This window comes from Monodelphis domestica, chromosome 3 (genome assembly GCF_027887165.1).
Source record: "Monodelphis domestica isolate mMonDom1 chromosome 3, mMonDom1.pri, whole genome shotgun sequence".
In the NCBI taxonomy this organism is placed as follows: Eukaryota; Metazoa; Chordata; class Mammalia; order Didelphimorphia; family Didelphidae; genus Monodelphis; species Monodelphis domestica.
The window spans coordinates 129,279,986-129,303,101 of record NC_077229.1 but is presented as its reverse complement, the minus strand read 5'-3'; the positions used below and the strand labels follow the sequence as shown (position 1 = coordinate 129,303,101).

General features: G+C 38.4%; 1 protein-coding gene across 3 annotated transcripts; it reads left to right on the top strand.

Annotated features, from left to right (window-relative positions):
* The first annotated feature begins 473 nt into the window (after nucleotides 1-473).
* On the top strand, nucleotides 474-21,756 carry LOC103103964 (gasdermin-D-like). 3 transcript variants are annotated; one of them, XM_056823096.1, is made up of 10 exons: nucleotides 474-564; nucleotides 3,601-3,757; nucleotides 4,271-4,472; nucleotides 7,801-7,999; nucleotides 11,155-11,323; nucleotides 12,015-12,120; nucleotides 13,076-13,126; nucleotides 14,672-14,749; nucleotides 21,003-21,045; nucleotides 21,134-21,756. In XM_056823096.1, the coding sequence occupies exons 3-10, from the start codon at nucleotides 4,274-4,276 to the stop codon at nucleotides 21,186-21,188; spliced, it is 900 nt and encodes a 299-aa protein (XP_056679074.1). In that variant the 5' UTR covers nucleotides 474-564; nucleotides 3,601-3,757; nucleotides 4,271-4,273; the 3' UTR covers nucleotides 21,189-21,756. The 3 variants fall into 3 exon arrangements, with proteins under 3 accessions (XP_056679074.1, XP_056679075.1, XP_016288126.2); XM_056823097.1 differs by having other exon boundaries at nucleotides 3,601-3,761; XM_016432640.2 differs by lacking the exon at nucleotides 3,601-3,757 and having other exon boundaries at nucleotides 21,134-21,755.
* The last annotated feature ends 1,360 nt before the right edge of the window (nucleotides 21,757-23,116 follow it).

Below are 23,116 nucleotides of genomic sequence, written 5' to 3'. Positions count from 1 at the left end.
GTTTGAGGCTAAAACTTATTCAATACATGAAAAGGCTAGGACCTGGAAAAGGAAAAAGACTTAATTGACCAAAGAGCTAGTGGAAGATTCTGGATTTCAACCAAGTCTTCTGAGCTCAATCTCTGAGCTATTTTTTGTATCATATGCACAATGCTTCTTCTTATATTACTGTATGCTTTCTGGTAGAGGGTAAGGGAATATATTGGAAAATTAAAGTCATGAAAAGCAAAATATACCAATCACTATTCTAATAAAAATCATTTTTTAAAAACCAAGTAATAATATAGAGCACATGGAGGGGAGGGGGAAGATGCTACAAACTGGGAGTTCATGGTTACCAAATGCAGCTCCACTATAACTGGAAATTCTTGCAATAAAACTTGATGAACTGGTTGTATTTGCATTTAGAAGAAATTGATAAAAAGGTGCTCCTATTTACTCTACTTCACATTTCTTTTTCAGAGATATCTGAGGTGACAACTGGCCACTTTTCTTTCATGAAGGAGACTGGATCACTGAGACCTTCACATAAGACCTGAACCCAGCTGTAGACCAGATTTCCAGGTAAAGAAAGTGGCAACAGCTAGACTGTGGGGCTTGGTGTACAGTGAAAGAAGCAGGGAAGATTTAAGCACTGGACTCCAGGACAGTCCATAACATCATTTTCTAATATGAGATCTAGAACAAGTGAAGGACCCATTTTCTATTGCCTGTACTTTGATACTGTGCAAAACAAAGGTCCCTAAAATCTGGTAAATTGCATCTAGATCTCAACTTTTGTTACCCTTGTTTTAGAATCCATCCTAGACATGGAGGAGGAAATGTTTTGCCCAAAGTATCAAAGAATATTTATTTCTTAGATGACCTTAGAAAAGTCACTTTGCATCTTGGGCTTCAATTAGATAGTGTGTTCTAATTGCCTTATGGCTCATAAAGAAACAAGACAAAATTTTCTTAAAAGTTAATACAGCCTCAGGTTGCATTGAGAAGAGCCTAGTGACCAGAACAATGGAAGTCAAAGTCTCAAAGACTACCTTGTTCAGAACACAGCTAGTTTCCTAGTTGAACTAGGTTAGAGCAAACAAAGCATGCTGAAACTATAAAGACATTTTATCAGCCTCCTATATTTCTCCACCTCAGTTCTCTGGCACAGTTTCTAACCAGGACTTAAAGGATTCCTCATTGGCCAAGCAGTGATCTTCTGTGATTCTTCTCCTTCATCCAACCTTGAGAAAAACACAGGAATTGCACTATGTCAATTTTCTGCACTAATAATGTATTCCAGCAGCCCAAAATGGATAACCATTTGAGAGACCAAATGGCAAATAAATGTTAAATCCTTTATTGTAGTCCATGAGATAGTAGAACACACTTGGTGATAAGAAAAGGGTAAAATTAAAACAATTTAAGAGGTCTACTGATGGAAGCAGTAGTATCTGCAGAAACTCATTATTTGGAAGAAATTTTATTTCAATAATAACTTCAGCTTTAGCACCTTCTGATAAAAGAGAGTAATGTCTTTTATGTCCAAGCCAATCAAGATAATTTAGTGAGGGCCCGGGGGGGGGGGGGGGGGAGGGCAGGGGGAGGGGGGGGAGAGTTGGAGTTGGGTAATTGCTCAGTGGATTAAGAGCCAGGCCTACAGACAGGAGGTCCTAGGTTCAAATCTGGCCTCAGACACTTCCCAGCTGTGTGACCCTGGGCAAGTCACTTAACTCCCATTGCCTAGCTCTTACCACTCTTCTGCCTTATAATCAATACACAGTATTGACTCCAAGACTCTCTGTGAGAGTAAGAAAGAATATATTTGAAGCAGGTACAGAACCTAGTAATAGTACAAGAAAACAACATTTCTTTTTTTAATATTTATTAGCTAGAAAAAAAAACAAATTTTAATTTTAAAAAAGAAATGATGTTTTCTTGTACTATTACTGGGTGTGTACCTGCTCCAAATATATTCTTCCTTACTCTCAAAGAATGAAAAAATGGGAAGGGGACAGGAAATATTCCTGTACCTCTGTGCCTTAGAACTATAATGTATTCAATAAATAGATGACAGATAGCCCTTGTAGGAGGGGGAGAAATTATTGCAAAACCAATGTTAGTGAAGGAGAGATACCATTTCCTAGAGATTAAGGATGTAAAGCTAAAGAGTAACAAGTATTCTTGGAAAAAACAGTTGACAGCTAGTAGGTGGACCATAGGAATCACATAAGTTTTGTAGAAATATCAGAAGAAAATACCAGTACTAACTATTCTGCTACAGTTCTTCCAGTAAATCAAAGCTGTGGAGATAGAATATATTAAACCCTTCCATAAGACCTCAGTCCAGCTATAGGTCTGATCTCAAGGTTGCAAAAAGGGAGTTCCACTAGTATATATTTTCCTACAATTGAGCTGAAAATTTAGTCAAGAATCCACTGTATGAATGTTTGGTGAGAGGTGGAAAAGAACAGAGTAGAACACTTTCATATTTGTCTGGACTCCAGAGAAGTCACATCTTTTCATCAAGAATCTAAGGCAGAAAAAGATTCTCATTGCTTATAGGCATAATTCTGGATGTTCTGCAGGACAAAGATCCCCCTGGGACTAGTAAGTTGTTGTTGGGGTAAAATGTAAATGGAGACTTGTGGGAAAGCCTATGATCATGGATGGAGAGACTCAGGGAAAAGCTTGACCCAAAGAAGAAAATAGAAGTTCTCTCTTCATTCTTGTGAATTACCTAAAGGACTGACTCCTATAAAATTCCCTATGCCTAATGCAGTTCTCCCATCTCAAAGTATAATCTCCTTAGAGCAGGGTTCTTTACCTAGGGTACATGGAATATTTTAGGGGTAAGTTCATGAACTTGAATGAGAAAAGAAAATCTTTATTTTCATTATTCTTGTGACTGAAATATATTATTTCCTTTAATTAGGGATTTGGTCACAAACATCATTTTGAGAAGGGATCTATAGGTTCTACTAGACTGCCAAAGTGATCCAGGACACAAAAAAGGTTATAGGGAGAAAATAATAGCTTCCATATTCAAAAACTTTTTCTAAAAACAACTCTATGAGACAGGTGGTATTGTCACTATTTTACATATGAGTAAACTGAGGGTTTGGGAGCTTAAGCTATTATCAAGCACCTAATAAGTGTCTGAGACAGATTCACACCCAGGTATTGTGACAAAAATCCCAGCACTCTAACTACTACTCTATACCATGTCAGACAAAACATCCAAGTTTCTTCTGATCTTTTTTCTCTGGCCCCCATATCCCAGGATTCTGGCCCTCTATTGTGGACCTCACTTATCCCCATTACTAGTCTTGATCATTTCTTTTACATTTTCTTCTTTATGGCTAATCTCAATCTCCTTGTGTTATTTTCTTGTTCTGCTCACATAGGGTATCACTTATATTGTACCAAGATTTGGGCAGCATACAAGAATTCAATCATTCATTACCTTTGCTTTTGTAGAAGACATAAACAACAACAGCAATAATAAAAGCTAGCATTTATATAATGCTTTAAGATTTACAAACAATTTTATAAATGTTATCACTTGATCCTCATAGTAAATTTTTTAAAAATTGCTATTATTATCCCATTTTACAGATGAGGAAACTGAAATTGAGAAAGGTTAAGTGATTTACCCAGGATCACACAGTTAATATCTTCAAGAGTCAAACCATGTCTTCCTGAGTCCAAGATCACCATTCTATGTGCTGTGGCACCTAGCTGCTATTTTAGGGCTACAACAGCTGTGAAGACCGTGGGTACCTTGCCTTACTCATTATTTTTTGGGAAATATTCTAGTGTATCCCCATTGTGTATATAATCCTTGCTTTGGGTTTTAAATACCCTCTATATCAGCTAGTTAATTCATGGTTCAGAACCATGTCATACAGAGATTAGTTAAAGGAATTGGGGCAGGAGTAGCCAAAAGAAAAGAATTCTGTAGAGGTCATGAGAGGTATTTTTAAGCACTTGAAGGGGAGCCATATGGGGAAAGTTCTAGAGGAAAGGATCCAAACTGGTAATTGGATGCTGCAGGTGGGGCTTCCTTCTTCCTTCCTTGTTCCAGCAACTGAAACACTGAAATATTCTCAGAGATTCTAAAGATCTGCTTCTGGGTTAAGTCTTGAGCTAGGCTTCCTTGAAGTCAATCATTCTGTTGTAAAACTGTTGGGTTCTTCCTGAAGAGGAGAGACTTCAAAAGAATGGGAAGAGGAAAAGATGGGGATGAGAAAAGACTGATCCTTTTCTTTTCTTTTCTCCTCTAAAGAACATGCCCTCCATGTTTAAGAAAATGGCCACCTCCCTTGTCAATGAGGTGGGCAAGAAGAATTTGAAACCTGTCAGCAACCTGAGCTGTTCCCACAGATTCCGACCTTTCTGCCTACTGAGAAAGAAATATAAAAAGAACAAGTTCACTTGCACTGAATTCTCCCTCATGGACATTCTGGAACCACACTTCCCAGTCCCAGGTATGGTCTCCCTAGAGCATGGAGCCAATTAAACAAAGATGGTTGTCAGAGAACGATGCAGATATGCCTGGTGATGCATAGATAGGGCTCAGTGCCAACATTTATAGAGAGTTTGCACCATTAGTTACCTAATAAAGTGCCTTATGAATAATTACACCCATATCTTGGCTGAGCAAAGGGACAAATTGATTGTTAAGGGAATTAGGGAGATTAGAGGCCTCTTAAAGACCAGACATGTTGGTGCTAGGAGCTATCTCTCAGTTTCTTAAAAGAAGCTATTAGAAAGGTGAAAACTCAGGATAAAGACTAGGAGAAATCCTGGTTGTTACTGATGATCCTTCCAAGCCTGGAGCTTTCCCTTAACCTGTCAGGTTAAGTATGTCTTCCCACTTATACCTATGTCATATTATAATTAAAATTATCTCAAGAGGCATATTTTTAATATGAATATTAGTTTATTGGTTATATCAGGTTTATTGGTTTAATGGCAGCATCATAAGCAATAAAGTGATATAGTTCTCCATAGTTGTCTCTCACAACTAGGGACTAACACCAACAGGGCTAAACAGTCTCATTATTCAGTCCCTCCCTTAACTAGCTTGAGATGTCTTTAACTGATAACAGCTAATTAAGAGGTGGTCCATCAATCTGTTCACCTCTCCCCATACCTACTTTATGTAAGACACATTCAGTAAAAGGACCCTTGTCCCCTTCAATCATTAAATAAATTCTGTTAAAAACAAAGATGTTCCTTTGGATTCCCAAGAGCAAAGAAAAAACAAAGTAGCAGACTAGATGGTATCTTTGACTCAGATCCCAGACAGAAGAATATACAATAACCACTCCCCCCAACATATCAGAATTTATACAGGATATGAAAAAAAAGTCTCACACTCATCTCCAATCTTTCAATGTTCCATGACTTTACATTTTCTTTTTTTTTTTCAATCTTTTCATTTTGTTTTTTTATATGTTTGTTGATTTATAGAGTCATTTCTTTTTTTTTTTTTTTTGGTTTGTTCTAATTTTCAGAGTTTAATTTTAGGGTAAGGTTTACAACTATTCTCTGCTCTGACATTAATTCTGCTCCTCATCATGCCTGGAATTCTCTTCTCGTCTCTGCCTCCAAGCTTCCCTAGCTCCCTACAAGTCTCTGCTAAAATCTCACTCTGCACGAAACCTTTCATAATCTCCTGTTAATGCTAAGTGCCTTCCCTCTTTTTATAACCCCATTTTTCTAGTATGTATCCTGTTTATAAATAATTATTTCTGTGTTTTCTCTTCCATTAAGTCTATAAGTCCCTTGAGAACAAGGGCCATCTTTTGACTTTCTTTGCATCCCCAGCACTTCACATAGTGTCTAGAATAGTGATGGCAAACCTTTTAGAGACCAAGTACTCAATCTGCAACTCTCACGCTACATTTGAGCCCTCACTTTACCCCACTCAGGGGAGGGGGAGAAGCACTCCCATTGGGCTGCTGGGCAGATGGGTGGATGAAGTAAGAAAATTCCTCAGGTTTACATGGAGAGGGGAAGGGAAGCAGCCCCCTCCAGTACATATGCCATAAGTTCACCAAATGGACCTAGAATATTGTCAGCATTTGTAGCTTTGGTGACTAATTAACTGAACCTTGAAAGAAACTAGATTTTCTAAGAGGAGTAGAATAAGAGTATAGGGGGAAAACTATGCAAAGGTACAAGGAAACAAGCTAAAGGCAAAGCTTGGATAATAAGTAGACTCCTTTGACCAGGTTAAAAAGTATACAAGAAGGAATACCATGGAATAATCCTGGGAAGATAGAATGCAGCCAGATCATACAATTTTAAATGCCAACCTAAGAATTTTATTTATCCTAAAGATAATAGAGGACAGCTAAGTGGCACAATGGATAGCACTGGGCTTGAAATCAGAAAGATTCATCTTTCTAGTTAAAATCCAGCTTCAGATACTTTCTAGCTATATGACTCTGGAATAGTTACTTAACCCAGTTTGTCTCAGTCTTCTCATCTGTAAAATGAGCTGGAGAAAGAAATGTCAAACAACTCTAGGATCTTTGCCAAGAATATTCCAAGTGGGATGACAAAGTCAGATACAACCAAAAAGAGTAAAGAATAACAAGAAGTAAAAGGGAACTAGGTATAAGATGGATTCCAAAGGAGAATTGCAGTAAGGTCATGGGGTCTTGTTCATGTGAGTGGTGAAAAGATATGTTTTAGAGGTAGAATTGATTTGGCAACTGATCAAGTGGCATGGAAGGGAGGAGATATTAAGAGAGATGAAAGAGGGAAAAATTACTCCAAGGTAATTTTGAATTACCAAGGTAATTCTGAATAACTGGTAGGATGATAGGACCCCCAACAGGAAAAGGGAAGTTTGGAGGAGAAGTTGATTTAGGAGGGAAAATAATGAATTATTTTTGAGATGTGGATCTCAACAGATACTATTCTCTCTCTGTCTCTGTCTCTCTCCTCCCTCTCTCTCTCTCTGCCTCTCTGCCTTTCTCTCTTGGATTTTTGCATGTTTTATTTCTTCTCCACATGCTCGAGTAGAATATCAGTACCACAAAGACAAAAACAGTTTTGTTTTTGTCTTTCTATCCTCAGTGCTTAAAATTTTATTTCTTATACATAACAAGTAGTAAATAAATGTTAATTTGGGCAGAATTGAATTGAACTGAAAGAGTATTGTGCTGTACAGTCACCTCTAATTCTACTTGACCCTCTTTGCAATTTTCCTGGCAAAGATACAAGAGTGGTTTGCCATTTCCTTCTCCAATTCATTGGATAGATGAGGAAACCAAAGAAAACAGGGTTAAGTGATTTGCCCAGGATCACACCCCTAGTAAATGCCAGAGGCCATATTTCAATTCAGGTCCTCCTGGTTCTGGGGCTGGCAATCCATCCACTGTGCCACCTAGCTGCCTTGAAAGGATATTAGAAACCATCCATTATAGAACTCTAATTATATAAATGAGAAAATGGGTTCTAAGAGATAATATGACTTATCCAAGACTATAAAGAATGCAAATAGCAAAAGTAAATTTCATCTAACTTTCCAATTTATCCAGCAGCTCACTCTAGCCTCACTCAGTCTGGGTATTCATACATGTCTCTCACAGTGACAGCCACACATATCTCATTGACACCTCCCTGCCAAGACCATTTATACTTTGAAATGAAATCTGGGAAAGAAACAGTGTACAAGAAGGACTGGAGACTTGTAGAGGAAATTGGTGGGTGGGGAATCATTTTTTGTCATTCCAATAGTCTCATATATTCTTGCTTTTGATATATTCTTAAAATGTCCTTTTTTCAATATTTCCTCAGAAGTGAATCAGGAAAATCATTTCGAGTTCTGGAAGAAAGTATATGGGAGGTTGGGGGGTGCTGTGCTTCTGGATATGAAAAAGAAAATAAATATGAAAATGGGTGTGTCTGCTGGGGCTGAGAAGTCAGATGGCTCTTTTCTGGAATTGCAGATACTTACTGTCTCCTATCAAACATGGAGAACTCTACAGATGGAAAGGTGAGCCCTAGGGAACAAGAGAAGAGGCTGAATCCCAAAGAACTTCATATTTTTCATGGGTGATGGGGAAATGGCATTACTACATGGGGATCAAGAGGTTTTCCTGTAGGACTAATCCACCTCTTATTGGGTCACTTAGAACTCTTAAATTCAGGAAAGGTAAGGGGGCTGTGGAGATCGGTAATGAAAGATGAGAAGATACTATTCAGAAAGCTTCCCAGAGTCCACATATCTCCTTAGTTTGGAGGAGTTAGTATCAATGGCATAACCTGGGACTTGTGTACCTGGAGCAAGCACTACAGAGGGCTCCTAGAAAAATGGACATAGAAGGCATCCATTGGGTTGGGGATGGAAACTACCTGTGTGGGGTGGGGATAGAGGGGAAGAACCTCAGAACACCAGCTTCTGCAGACAAAGAACCTAGAACACTCTGAGGCTGCTACGGTAGGGGTCCCCTTGACATCCTACAAGAAGTTGATCCTCTGGTAGCTCCCTTTTTAAACTAATTTTCTGTTCTTTCTTTAAACTTGGGATCTATGAAATATGATTACTAGAATCTAAGAACTGGAGGCTAGGGATGCCATGGCAGTTAACATTTAAAGAAAACAAATAGATATCCTGAGGGAAGGGCTTAAAAGCAGCCTTGAAAATAATTCTCTCCACCACCACCAAAAAAATATCCTGAAAACTATATGTTAAAGTTGAAAAAGCCTTTAGGAATCCTCTATTTCAACTCCTTTCTCTGTAGGAAAAATCTGAGACCTTGAGAAGGGAAGTAACTTGCCCAATGTAATAGAGGAAGAACTCTTACTGAAATTAAGGCTCAATGAAGGTGGAATCAATTTGAGTCCAAATTGTCACCAACTCTGAGACTATTGGGGCTGAAAAGAACATTTAAAACTACCTGGTTCAACCTCATTATTTTTTAAAATTAATCAACAAACCTTCAATGTACACATAGTATGATTCTTTTTTAATTTAAATTAAATTTTTTTCAATTAACAAAAATCTACTTTCTCCGTCCCCTTACCATCTTTTGTAAAAAAGCATCTTTTGAAAAAAACAAAGTGTGTTGCAAATATGAATAGCTAAGCAAAACACTGGCCATATTAAAAAAAATATGTACGTTTCTACACCCTAAGGCCATCACTTTTCACTCATGTTTCATGATGAGTCCTCCAAAATTTTATAGAGGAGAAAATGGAGGCCCAGAATTAGTGTTAGAGAAGGGAGAGGAAGCCAGGTCTCCTGACTCCAAGGCTAATGTTCTTTAAGTGAGGATATTTCAACAGCTTGGTACTGCAGTGCATTCAATATTGAACTTAAATTCAGAAGGACCCGAGTTTGACTCTGGTCTGAAATTGGGTGTGTGATCCTGGTCAAGTCACTTTACTTCTCTCAGCCTCAGTTTCCCCATGTGTAACTGATAATAATCATGACCCTGATTTCCCAGGATTTTGAGGATTAAATGACTTGATATATGTAAGGCTGTATGCAGACTTTAAAATGCTATAGAAATATCCATTTGATATTTGATAGACACACATACACACTGGCCCTTATACAGGAGCAGTTCCTGTTCTCTAACTCAGACTTTTCAGGATTTCCCTGGCCTCAGAACTCACTCTGTTGGCAATCTTTTGTTCTCCTTGCTGAACATCCCCAAACTCACCATCAGTCACATAGTATGAACTTGAGGAGCTTCAATAACCTCACTATCCATGTTCTGGACACTATGTTGATAAGCTTTATCAATATCCTTCCTAAAAATGTGATGCCCAGAGCTGAACATAACACCCCAGATAGGTCTGATCAGGGCAGAGTACAGAAGATGAATGTCTTCCTTCTTCATAGAAACTCCTCCACTTATGGATTTTTGTACCTATATATGAGACTTAATATTCATTTCTAGCATTGGCTCAGGTTCTACTGTCAAGACCTTTTGGTACCCTGGCATTTACTGTGTTAGCTATCCCTCCCAGCTTAGCAACAGCTGAAGAGATGATGTCTCTATTTCATCATTGAAAATGATTCTATGAGGAATTCTGTGCATCTTTATTTAAAGTTAACAATAAGACATCGATAACCACTCTTTGGGTCTAGTCATTCAACTAATTGCTAATCTGTCTAATTTTACTGTAATCAAGTCCATATATCTCCCCCCTATTTCCATGAGAATCTTTGTATTGGGATAATTAAGGAAATATCATATTTTCAATGTCCCCCATTCACACCTACACACATGATACCTCGACTGTCATCTGTTTCTTCCTTGCCTAAGATGCCAGTCCCCCTTGCTGGAACACACTGCCTGAACTACCCTTGATAGATGCCTTTCTCCAGCCAACCATGTGCTCATAAAAAGCCTTTAAGGAAAAAAAATGTACACAAGACAGAGTTTTAAGTTCAATTTTCATTTACCATTTTCCCCATCACTTTTCAAGTCTTAACAATCAACAAAACAATAAATCTAATCCTGAATTATAGCATTTGCCCATCTCTAAGCTATAGATGTTTACACTGGCATGTAATATTTGACTCTTGCTAATGAGTTCTAGTGGCTGCAGCATAACCCTTACTTTCTCCTGTCCTTCCTTCATCAAAATTGACCTGCCCTATGCCTCTTCCATTTAGGAGTTAAATCTGATCACTAAATTGTGGTGTGCATTAATAGGTGACTTCTGTAGGGTCACATTTGTATCAGAGGCCTTTTGGGGTATACAATGCTTTAATTCAAGTACATTCTTGAGTAGAAAATTCTGTGGATGATGGGAAAATATTTTGGGGAAGGTTTTTATTTTTTAATTTCCTTCAAACTACAACATTTAAGACACTACCTATGCTACGTAAATATAGAATATCAGTGGTTTCAGTCTTGACTGGAGAGCGATAAGATGGAAAGCTTTAATTTCATATTCTAGAGATTGGGGTTATACCATTTTCCTTAATCACTTCCCTAAAAATTCCTGTTATTCTCAGCCCCACTCACCATAAGTTCTATCCCTAACCCACACCCTGGAATCTAAATGGTACTGAAATTCAAATTCACTGTATTGAGTTTGCAATTGCATATTTCCAAGGATAATATGGTCAAGAAAAAGAAACAGAACCTCTTCCCCAGTTCTGCTCTACCCTTTCTCAATTATATTCCTCAGGAAAATGGTGACACCAGAACCCTCTTTCATTGGGGAACTACGGAGCCAAGGAGAAGACCTATATGTTGTGATAGAGGCCATAGAACTCCTGAATAATCCTGTGCTGGGAAGGAACATCTCTTTGGAGGGTGCTGGAACTATTTCCATCCCTGATATAGTGAATGTCAAGGTATAAAACATGTGCTAGGGTGTGAGGAGAGGAACTTGGAAACAAACTAACCTACCCTAACTAGCCTTACACTCATGCCCACAAAGATCCCTATTTTGGATGACTGTCTCTATGTCAATCTACCAGCAATCATTTACTTCTTTTTGTTCAGTTGTGTCTGACTCTTCATGATCCCATTTGGGTTTTTCTTGACAAAGATACTGGTATGGTTTATCATTTCCTTCTCCAGCTCATTTTACAAATAAAGAAACTGAGGATTGTCCAGGATTACACTCCTAGTAAGTGTCTGAGGCCAAATGTGTAGTCAGGAAGATGTCTTCCTAACTCTTGTCTCAACATTCTATCTGCTGTATCACTTAGTTGCCAAAATCATTTATTAAGCACCTACTATGTGTCAAGTGCTTTTCTAAGAGCTAGGAATACAAGTATAAACAATGAAACCATGCCTGCTCACAAGGAAATTATATTCTAGTAAGAGAAATAAGAAGTACATTAAAAAATAACAGAAATCAAAATGTGCACAGAAATTCCCTTGAATTAGTTAGACACTGTGCTTTCTCCTGCCATTGTTCAATAGATGTCCAAAGCCCTAAAACCACCATGATCTCATTCCTTTTGCCCTTAGAATGAACAGCATGAAGTCTCTCAAACTGGTCTCAGCTGCCATTGAAATCCTATTTTCTATCCACAGGGTCAGAGTCATGGGTCCAGAGGAAAACAAAAGTTAATGACTATCCCTCCACACAGTATCCTGGCTTACAGAGCTGCAAAGCTGAGTATCTCAGAGAACAGTTGGGGTAAGTAGGTTCCAAGAAGAGTGAAGAGTGTCATTATGAGGCTGTCTGCTTGGGAGGAGGTGGGCTGGACAACTGCCTAAGGATGGTCCCTGCCTTTACACACCTTTCCTCATCAGAGTCAAAATGAGTCCAGAAATGTTTGATAATCATCATCTTCCAGGGAAACCTGGGCTGGAAATCCCATTTGGGGGATTCTCCAGAACTCAGTAAAATCATGAAACAATTCATGTTGGTCTTTAAAACCTCATACCAGGGTAGAAAGGAGAAGTGTTTCCCCAAAGGAATAGAACACTAGGGCTATAACTTTTTCCAGAACCTAATTAATATACTCCAGCTAAATCTGCCCTTGTTTGCCATTACTAGACTGAGGCTCTGAAATCATCACCCTTTCCTGCCTTCATCTCAGCTGGCTCTTTTGGAATAAAGTAATCTAATAATCTACTTCACACTAATGCTTAATATTTTATATCTCCTAAAAAGTTTTAAAAGATTTTTTAATTTAAAAAAATTTTAAAGATCTGAGTCAGCAGGGCTCTAATCAAGGGAATGAATATAGAATGATAGAGTCTCAGGCATCATCAGTGTCCTTGGTGGAGAATAGGCCTTTTTTTGTTAGGGGAAGGTTTGAGTTTTTGATACCCTTGAAGTCTCACCACCTAGAGCATCACAGAATCTAGCTGATCTGTGCCTAAAACCTGGAGAGGGACTGGTCTGGCCAAACAAAGAAATTTGTTATTGAACCTAGAGGGAAGAAATAGATGAATAAGTGTCTTCCCTAATGAGAGGGAGAGCATACCCTCTGTTTAACCATATTTCCTAGATCACTGGGAATTTGAAGAAAGGATATAGCAATTGGAAAATGATTTCTATTAGTTAGCAAGGATTAGAAAGCAAGAAGAGTTCTAAGGACATGATGAATAACCATTGCTCTTCTGTAATTCCTGCCCTAATCCAGAAATTCTCTACTTCCTTGATGAGAAGCAAAAAACTTTCCAAAACAGGAGAGGTAAGTAGCATATTTGGGGTTTTCCTCCACTGATCTCTAAGACCTTCCTGAGCCCCTGAGAGCCTAAATTAAAACAGGATAATGAAACTAAGCTATGCCATGAATAAACAAAGTATATAAATATAAGCATAAATTTTAGTGCCATGGAAAGAATACTGGATTTAGAGTAAAAGGACCTCGGTTCAAATCTTGCATTTTCTACTTGTGACCTATTTGATAATGGGAAAATCACAATCTCTGTTTCCTCTGTAAAATGAAAGGAAAGGATGTTGAAGGTTAGCTTAAATGGCATATAAAGCACTTCCACACTAAATCTATGATCCTATGATTATGAACCTGATATTCATTCACATAAAGGATTTTCTCCTGCCCTTTCTAACCCATTGAGTATTCTATCCCCAATATATTGACTGTAGTAACTGATAATACTATTTTACAGAGCCTGGGGAATTACAGAAAACTTTTTCCCTAAGTTATAATGTGGGAAAGCTATAGAGAAATGAGATGAGGGAGACCTTAAGGGACAAGCAAAATAGATAAAGGACAAGAGAGGCTTGATCTTCCCCATAGGAGTTCAGTGTTTTTCCCTGTCAACAAGTGTACAAATAGGAAAAAATAGGAAGAGCTGCACCAGGTGCGAGGCCCTTGTCATCTTTAGGTCCTAATACCAAATAGCCCTTACCTCTCCTCTCTCTCTCTCTCTCTCTCTCTCTCTCTCTCTCTCTCTCTCTCTCTCTCTCTCTCTCTCTCTCTCTCTCTCTCTCTCTTAACTCTCTCTCAATCTCTCTCTCTTTCTCTCTCTCTCTCTCTCTCTCTTTCTCTCTCTCTCTTCTCTCTCTCTCTCTCTCTCTCTCTCTCTCTCTCTCTCTCTCTCTCTCTCTCTGTCTATGACTTTCTCTTTCTCTCTTTGTTTCTGCCTCTGCTGTCTCCACACCCCATTCTTTTATCCCTTACCTTCTCTAAGACTCTAAAACAGAAGAGCAGCAAGGACTAGGCAATTGGGATTAAGTGATTTACCCAGGGTCACAGACCTAGGAAGTGTCTGAGGCTAGTTTTGAGCCCAGGTTCTTGGCCTGGTGCTCTGTCTACTCTGCTACCTAGCCTACCCCTTCCCATCTTCTCTTTAGAAGATACTGCATGTAAAAGAATCTGGAGTTCCAAAATACTAAGTCACACTGTTATTGGTCTGGGGGCTTTGTTGTGCTGAGAACAAGAAATGAGGAAGTGGCTATGGGGCTTTACCAATGACATGCAAAGCATTTGTGTGAGAGATATTTAACTTTGGTGAAAATTTTCTCCCCTCTTTCTCGACTCAGTGAATGCATCCATGTTAGGTAAGTATTTTTGTTTGTTTTCTGAATGTCTTTAGCAAGGTGGTGGATAAGAGGATCATGTCCCAGAGTCTATAAGAGAGTTCACTATTCTCCTGGTGTTTTCTTTGAGCACACTAGAATTTGATGCATCTTCTTGGACCACAGAAAAGAAGAATGGCTGATAGGTTGTCTTAAAATAAATTTTCAAAAGAATTTTAATATTCATTTATAGGTATGAGGCAGGAATTGCATGTTCAGCCTGGCCAATGTGTGGAGAACCAAGAGGAATCTGGAATTGCTATGTCATGTGGTAAGCTCTCATACTCTCTTTGGGTCTCTAAATGCAAATACCAATACCTTCTCTTTTAGCAGACTGGGATTTGAGGCATTTCAATCAATCAGTCAACATTTATTAAGCACTTACTGTGTGCCAGGCATATTTCTGGGGACTATGGAAAACAAAGGTATTTACTACTTATTTCAAATGCATTTGTAATCTTCTCCTTTTACTTCCCCCTCCCCAAAAAAGCCTCATCATAAATGTGCATAGTATAGCCAAAAAAATTCTCATATTTTATGTCTGAGAATGTATATCTCATTTTGCATTCTAAGTTCATTGTCTCTCCTCCTACTCGTCTGACCTCTCTCAGTTTGTTCTGTTGCATGCATGCAGGATTGCTCAGGTTGTACCTGCTAACCATAAATGACCTCTGAGGCCCTGTCTTGGGCCCTCTTCTCTTCTCTGTCTATAATGTTTTGCCTTGTGATCTCATCAGCTCCCATGGATTCTGTTATCATCTCTATAAATAATCAGATCTATTTGTCTCCCCCTACTATCTCTCCTGAACCCTAATCTCCAACTGCCTCTCCATCCATATGTCCAGAATGGAACTCATTATCTTTTCCCCAAAGCTCTCTCTGCTTCCTTGTTTCCTTATTATTGCCAAATAAGGATTTCCAGCTGCCCAGGATATTATTCTCAACTCTTTACTCTCCCCCTGAATATTGCCAGTCAATTACCACATCCTTTCATTCTAACTTTATAATTTCTCTAGTATATGCTCCCATCTCCCATCTGGCACTGGCATGGCCCAGGTGCAAGCCCTCATCACCTTATGCCTGGACTGTTCCAATAGTCATCTGGTTGGTCTTTTTACCTTGTTTCTCCTTCCCCTAGTCTCTCTACCACTCAGCTGTCAAATTCATCTTTCTAAAGCATAGGTCTCGTCATGTTATCCCTATCCATAATTCATGGCCCTCTATTCCATCCAGCATCAAATATAAAATCTTCTATTTGTTTTTTAAAGACTTTTTATAGCCAGAGCCCTTTCTACCTTTCCAATATTCTTAAACCAAACTCTACTCCACATATTCTGTGACCCAGGGACACTGATATGATTCCTCCTACATGATATCTCTTCTTCTGACTCTGAGCATTTTCTTTGGCTTTCTCTTCTGTAAAGATTAAAATTTCGGGGAGATGGGGAGACTGAGGCAGGTAGAAATTAGTTTATCTCTGCAAGGAGTATTATATTTTTTAGAGGTTTATTAAAAGGTTAAAGATTAAAGAATATACAAGTAAGAAACATGTGCCTAGGCCAGAGGCCTAGACAAAATAACCTCACATCACGCAAGAGACCGCCTGCTCCAAAACAGAAGTCCAAAAAGAGCCAAGAAAGAGACCCCTCAAAAGCCTTTGAATCAGCTTAAATACCTTCTCGATCTCGGCCCAGGTGAGATTACAAGGCATTCTGGGGAAGTGGAGCAAAGGCTCATGGGGATTGTAGTCCTGTATTCGAGACTATTTTTCACATTCCCCCATTTGATCATTTGCAAAAAAATTAATTTTTTTCCAAAGGATCATGAAAACATAATCAATTTAAAGATTACAATAATTTGAGGATAAGAGAAAGAAAAGAATAAAACCAATAATTACTGGACGCATTGACAGAAAGCCAATTAGGGGGCAGTCCCCTTTGGCATAAAAGTATACATACAAATAAATGTTCAATCAACCACACCCAAAGTTCAATTTTGTGCAACTTGTGGTCTGGAGGCTTCTTCATGGTGGCTTCTCCAACAGTTCAGTTCTGGATTCAGAGAAGTAGCATCTTCTTTACCTAAAATTCTTCTCAAAAGGAATTTAAACTTTGCAATTTAAATAATGATATTTTTACATTCCCCCGTGTTGTGGGTGATTGAAAGATTCAGAATCAGTTAGGGATGCATGGCTGAGGTATGAGGTATATGAATCAATTGGCAAGAGATATTAAAAAGACATCAGAAAATCCAAAAGAAAAATTTCTGGATGAAAATATAGACTATCAAAGTCTTATGTGTAAAAATTCCAAGTAGAAGAAAAATAAATCTATAACAGGTCCTTCAATCAGGGCCCAATCAAAATGATCTAAGTAATGATGCATTTACCCAGTCAGTGCCAGGACTACAGAAAGGTACCACACTATGAGAGGCAGAAAAGGGGACCAGATTATAGGATCCAAGGTTTCAGGGATACTCGTCTGTGAGTATCTTCAGGGTGAGTGTGGATACAAGGAAAACCTATGTCTTAACACATGTTAAACATAGTAACCTCGAGTCTTCACACTAGGTTCAAGACCTTTGTATTGACCTAGAAGTGCATCAATCCATCCTAGATTGGCCTTTCTTTGGCCCTATGAAATGGCTCTTGTGTGTAGCTCTTGTCCTGGAATCAGACAGAATCATTAAGCAAAGTCCCATAATTTATTTAAATAATTAGTGGCATCATTTTTATAGTCACAAGCCTTTTAGAGCATGTATTAGCAAATGTATCTTAAACTTAAAAATCAAAAGGTTAAAGAAAGTCTTAATACTGGTGGCATGTGCTTCAAATATAAAAAGGAGAGAAAAAATAATTTTAAAAAACTGAAAAAGTATATTGCACATGCAAGAAAAATAATAATAAAAGAGCTTTAAAAATTCAAAAATATAGCTTATAACCATTGACACTCTGTGTCAGTTAAGAAAATATAAAATACAAGGCTTTCTCACCAAAAATGAGATGCATTTCCACTTAATATCTGGCCATGATCACTGTGAGTAGAATGCAAATGAATTGAACAAGGTTAACAATTTTTTCATCTTTAAAAATACAGTAGTACAAATATGTAGATATCAAAATCCCCAAAATTCTCAATAGCCCAATTAATTACAATAGCAAACAAACACACTTTCATATTTCACATAAGTTGCTGTATGACATTTTAAAAACCTATGACTTGATGGACATTTGTCACAATTTTTACAAACATAGCAATCCTTCAACCTTGGTATTTAAACATATTTTTTAAAACAAAACTCATCTTGGGTTTAGAACATAATCAAGAAATCTATATATCATTCTGGTAGAAGTAAAGTAGTGAGCTGAAGAGCATAAATAAAGGGGTGCTCCTTTTTCGGAGGCTTATAGGGATACAAATGCCCTGAGATTAACTGCCCAACTTTCCATTCACATGTGGGAAGGTTGGGGGTTTATAAAATGTATTTCACTTCAGCTAATGGGCCTTACCTCGTGGTAGGGGCAGGCAAATTGTTAAAAAAAAAATACCAGATTGTTAAAAAAAATTCCAAAAATCATATTTAAAAAACCCTTAAAATCAAATCATTTGAGGTATTTAGCACATTAAAATTCCAAAGGTTGTTAATACAATTATAACCAGTTCTGAAGTCCATCTATCCTCAGCAAAATAGAAAAAAAGCTGTTTTTTTCATATATGGGCAACACAGTTATAGGGGAAAAACAACAGAATTTTAAAACTCGGTACATTCAAAATAAATTCAATCAACCTTCTATTCACAGAATAATATTGAATCCATTAATATATGAACTTAAAATCACAAAGTTATATCTTAAACAAAACAATGCAATAGAATACAGAGATTTTTTTATAAACCACTGGAGTCTGAAATGCCTTAGAATATAGCCTTTAGTCTCTTCAAAGTTCCTTGGGTTTTGTTTGTTTGTTTGTTTTTAATTATCCATTTAAATGTCTATTGTCCGAAGGTAGAGTAGTAAAGGCTAGGCTATGGGGTTCAAGGGATCCGTCCAGGGCCCCATAGCTGGGAAGCATTGGAGGCCAGATTTTAGCTAGAGACCTCCCATCTCTGGGCCTGGCTTCCAGTTCTCTGGGCCACCCATTTTCCTCCCCAAAGTTAAAGTTGAATCTTTGGGCTGAGTCTGCTCCCAGACAGGCAGGTAAAATCAATGAAATTGCCAGAAGAGTCAAAAATCCTTTTAAACCCATTGCTTTTTAGGTTTCTGTTTGAAAAGATCTGTTTCTTCTCTCTAGTCTCTCTTATCTCTCAATCCTGCTCTGATATCCCTGTGGCCAATACCCCCATCCACGTGGAGGCTTAACCTAAGGGAAAATTACCCGGTCTCCTTTCCCTCTCATCTCTTCCCTCCTCCCACGTGGCCAATACTGTTACCAGCTGGTCGCAATGAGTCCTGAGCAATCCGCTCCAAGGATCTGGGTGATGAGCCAACTGGGGTTGTGCTCGAGGGTCTGGGGCACAGAAATAGGCAGGCAGCGGGCAGGTGAGAGGCCAGGAGCAGGAGCCGCTGCGGGGGTGGGCAAGGCCGGGACCAGGTACCAGGTGAGGACAATCAGGGCTGCAGGCTGCAGGCAGGAAGTGCGGGGCCAAGCCAGGTGGGGTGGGCAGCATGTCCGGAGCCTGTAGCAGCTTTGCGAGGGTAGAAAACCTTGGCCAGAGAGATATGGCTCAAAAAAAATTTTTTTCTAGGTACTAGCTATTAAAAGTTGAACTAAAGATCAGAAAAAATTCAGAAGATTGAGGTTTTTTTCCCTTCGTGGTCGCCATCTGTAAAGATTAAAATTTCGGGGAGATGGGGAGACTGAGGCAGGTAGAAATTAGTTTATCTCTGCAAGGAGTATTATATTTTTAGAGGTTTATTAAAGGTTAAAGATTAAAGAATATACAAGTAAGAAACACGTGCCTAGGCCAGAGGCCTAGACAAAATAACCTCACATCACGCAAGAGACCGCCTGCTCCAAAACAGAAGTCCAAAAAGAGCCAAAAGACCCCTCAAAAGCCTTTGAATCAGCTTAAATACCTTCTCGATCTTGGCCCAGGTGAGATTACAAGGCATTCTGGGGAAGTGGAGCAAAAGCTCATGGGGATTGTAGTCCTGTATTCGAGTCTATTTTTCACACTTCTCTGGAATGCTCTCCCTCCTCAGCTCTACTTCCTAGCTTCCGTGGCTTCCTTCAAACCCTATCTTCTATAAGAAATCTTTCCTAGTCCTCTTTTTCTAGGGCCTTTTCACTCTAAGATCACCTCCAATTTTTCCTGCATATATCTTATTTGTGCAGAGTTGTTTGTATGTTGCCCTCTGCATTAGTTTGTGAGCTCCTCAAAAGCAAGCATTGGTTCTAGTTATTCAGTATAATTTTGGTTTGCCTTCTTTTCAGCACTTAGTACATTAGTACAATGTCTGACACATAGTTGATGTATTAGAAATGCTAGTTGAATGAGTGACAACTGACTGAATGTAGCAAAAGGTGAACTGAGCATTTTTTCTGAACTCCTTTGGACTGACGATTTCTCCTTACATTGACTATAGTTCTGAAGTTTCTGTGTTGTTTTTCTCTATAACATTGTTATAATTGTATAAATTGTTCTAATTATTCTCAAGTAACTCTACAACTGTTCAGAGAAGTCTTTCCAATTTCCTCTGAAACTATTTTGTCATTTTTTTTAATTTCACAGTAATATTCTATTACATTCATATACCATAATTTGTTTGGACATTCCCAATAGTAAAACCAGCAAGTTTCCAATTTGGGCTATAATTTTTTAAGCTACTATAAATACTTTTACTCAATTCCTTTTTCTCTTTCTTTGCTAGCTTTAGGAGTATAGTCCTAGTTGAATCAAAGATTATACACAGTTAGGAAGGACATCAGTTTAGTGAGGCTAAAAGATAATCTACCAATAAGTTAGCAACTGTAGAAACAAAGATGTGACACAGTGTCTAGGTTTAGATAGCCTAAGATTTGTCTTTGGTAAATTTTGTTAATGTGAAAGGATTAATTCTAGTAGGAACAAGAGAGAATCAAAGGGCAGGGGAGATGCAAGGAAGAGGTCATGCCATAAGGCTTATTATGTTTTAGACTGGAATTGCACATTCATCCTTGACCACATGTGGTTAATCAGCAGAATGTTAGAAATGGTAGACCATAAGTTAAGATCTAAACATTTACAGGTCTTAAATCCAAAGAGACCAATTAACTATGGCCATCTCGTTTCTATTGAGAAGATACTCTGTGAAGGAGTTTGGAACTCCAAGATCACAAGGAAGAGCAAGGGATTCATCAGGCAAATCAAAAGTACTAAGTGTGACCTCTTTTCTGGGAATTTTGTTGGGAAGGCAAGTGGTGAGCTGGAGGTAGAGCCTAAGCATGATGTTTGTTTGTATGTTGTTGTTGTGTGTTGTACACTAAACATGGTGAGAGATCCTATGTTGTTGTCTAACTATGAGGAATTGTGTTTTCTCATTCTAGATTCAGAGGATGAATCCACATTGGATGAGGAGTTTTTGAGTTTGTGAGTATCTTCATCAGAGGGATGGATAAGATGACAGTGGCCTGGCATCCATGGAACAATCTAATAGGCTCCCTATCTTCTTTTCTAGGAGACTAGGATTTGAAACATCTGCCATGTCTATGGAAAAAATAAAAGTACAGTAGGGCCTCCATATCCACTGGGAATATGTTCTAAGACTTACCATGGATATCTGAAACCACAGCTATAAGCAAACACTGGCTGACCTAATAATGATTTTTTTATAAATAGATATGTATGATAAAGTTCAATTCATAAATTAAACATACATAAATACATTGTGTTAAATACATTAATAAAAAAACACATTGTACCTTATTATACAGTGGTCCCCCTGTGATTTTTTTGGGGGGTGGACCTCACACTCCTTAGATGGAGAAATGAGGGTTGAAGGCAGTGAGGAAAGGATTGATGAAAATGGCTTTCCTCACTACTCCCTCCCAGAGTCCCTCAGTTACTTGAGGGAGACAAAATGGGGATCTCCCCTTGGTGAAGGCTTGCCCCTTGATGGGTGCGCTGGCCCTCAAGGGCGGTGGTGATGTCTTCTCTACAAGGAGAGGTATATGGGACTTCAATCTGGATATGCACTGCTTTGAGGTGCTCACAAGCTTCCCCATTGTGTCTTCTTGAAAACTGGCAACAAGATGGAGTCTGCCAATGGGCTTACTCTCTAAATATAAATAAATAAAATTGAGTTCGCTGACTGCTTGTTTGATTTAATTGTTGATTAGGGCAAAGGGCTCGTCATCCTCGGTTACCGAGAGACTACTACTATACTATAGGGCAAAGGGTCGAGGTTAAAGGGGTTCTGGTTGCCCTAAATCTTTTTCTAAATAAAATTAATTACTGAAGTACAAGGTTTTCTCTTAGCCAGGGGAGAGGTAGAATAGGGGAGAGAGCACTGCTCACCGATTAGAGTCCAGTATCTCAATAGTTCATGGAAATGAAAGTCTTTGAAGAAATTGGGTTTCTTGACAGGAACTAGCAATGTTTAAACAGGAACCCTCGATATTGGGATTTCTGTCTGTGACAGAAATCTCCACAGGTGTCTGGAAAAACTCCCCAAGAAATAGCTCCTCCTATTTCCATCTGTGTCTCATCCCTCAAGACCCTGCTCCTCAGAAGAATTTCCCAGAAGTCCTAGTTCAGTTCCCAACTGTCATTCTTGCCTCATGCAACTGTTGATCCTCAACATTCCATTCACCCCAACAGTTCTCTTTCCTTGTTATTAAGACACAGGACGCAGGCACTTACCAATCAAAGGATTATGAGATACAAGATAACCCTATTGAATAATGAACATATCACACTAAAACACTGTGGAGTTCTTAATCCTTCAATCTTGCTCCCCAATTTGCCAATTTCCAGAGAAACTTTATACTATTGAACATCTTTGTGTCCATTGCTGATAAACCTTGTAATGATTTCCTGGACACCCATTTTGGGGGTTGAATGCATTTATTTTGAATGTATACTCTTATGCCCCCAAATGGCTTTCTGTCAATGTAGCAATCATTGGTTTTGTTCTTTTTCTCTTTTATTTCCCTTTTAACCCCAAATTATTATTATTTCCCTTTAGAAACTTTAATATTGTATATAATTATAGTTAAAGTTATAAGTTGGTTGTTTCCATGATCCCTTTGGGGAGACTGGTCTCCAAAAGGATCAAAGGAGGGTTGTGTGTGTAGTCAGAATATTGTACCCCAGGACTATATTTACCAGAATTCCTTTAATATTTCCCAGAATTCCTTTCCTCTCTCCAAAACATTGCATGCTCAAGTTTTGTAAGTAAGTTGGGAAGAACTCAGCCCACATGCTCTCTCTTCTTTAGCAACTCTATGCTCTCCTATTCCATGTGTAAGGTTTGGGGAAACTTTTTTCTTTACTGAGGCTTTACTTTATATAAAAACTTTACATAAAAAAGCCTTTACTTCAATAAAAGCTATTTTTAATAAACTTTATAAAATATAATACATGGGATATTTGGATATTAATTTTTTAATCTGACAAGGAGATGTTCCTGGAAGAGGAACTACCTGTAGAATCTCATCCT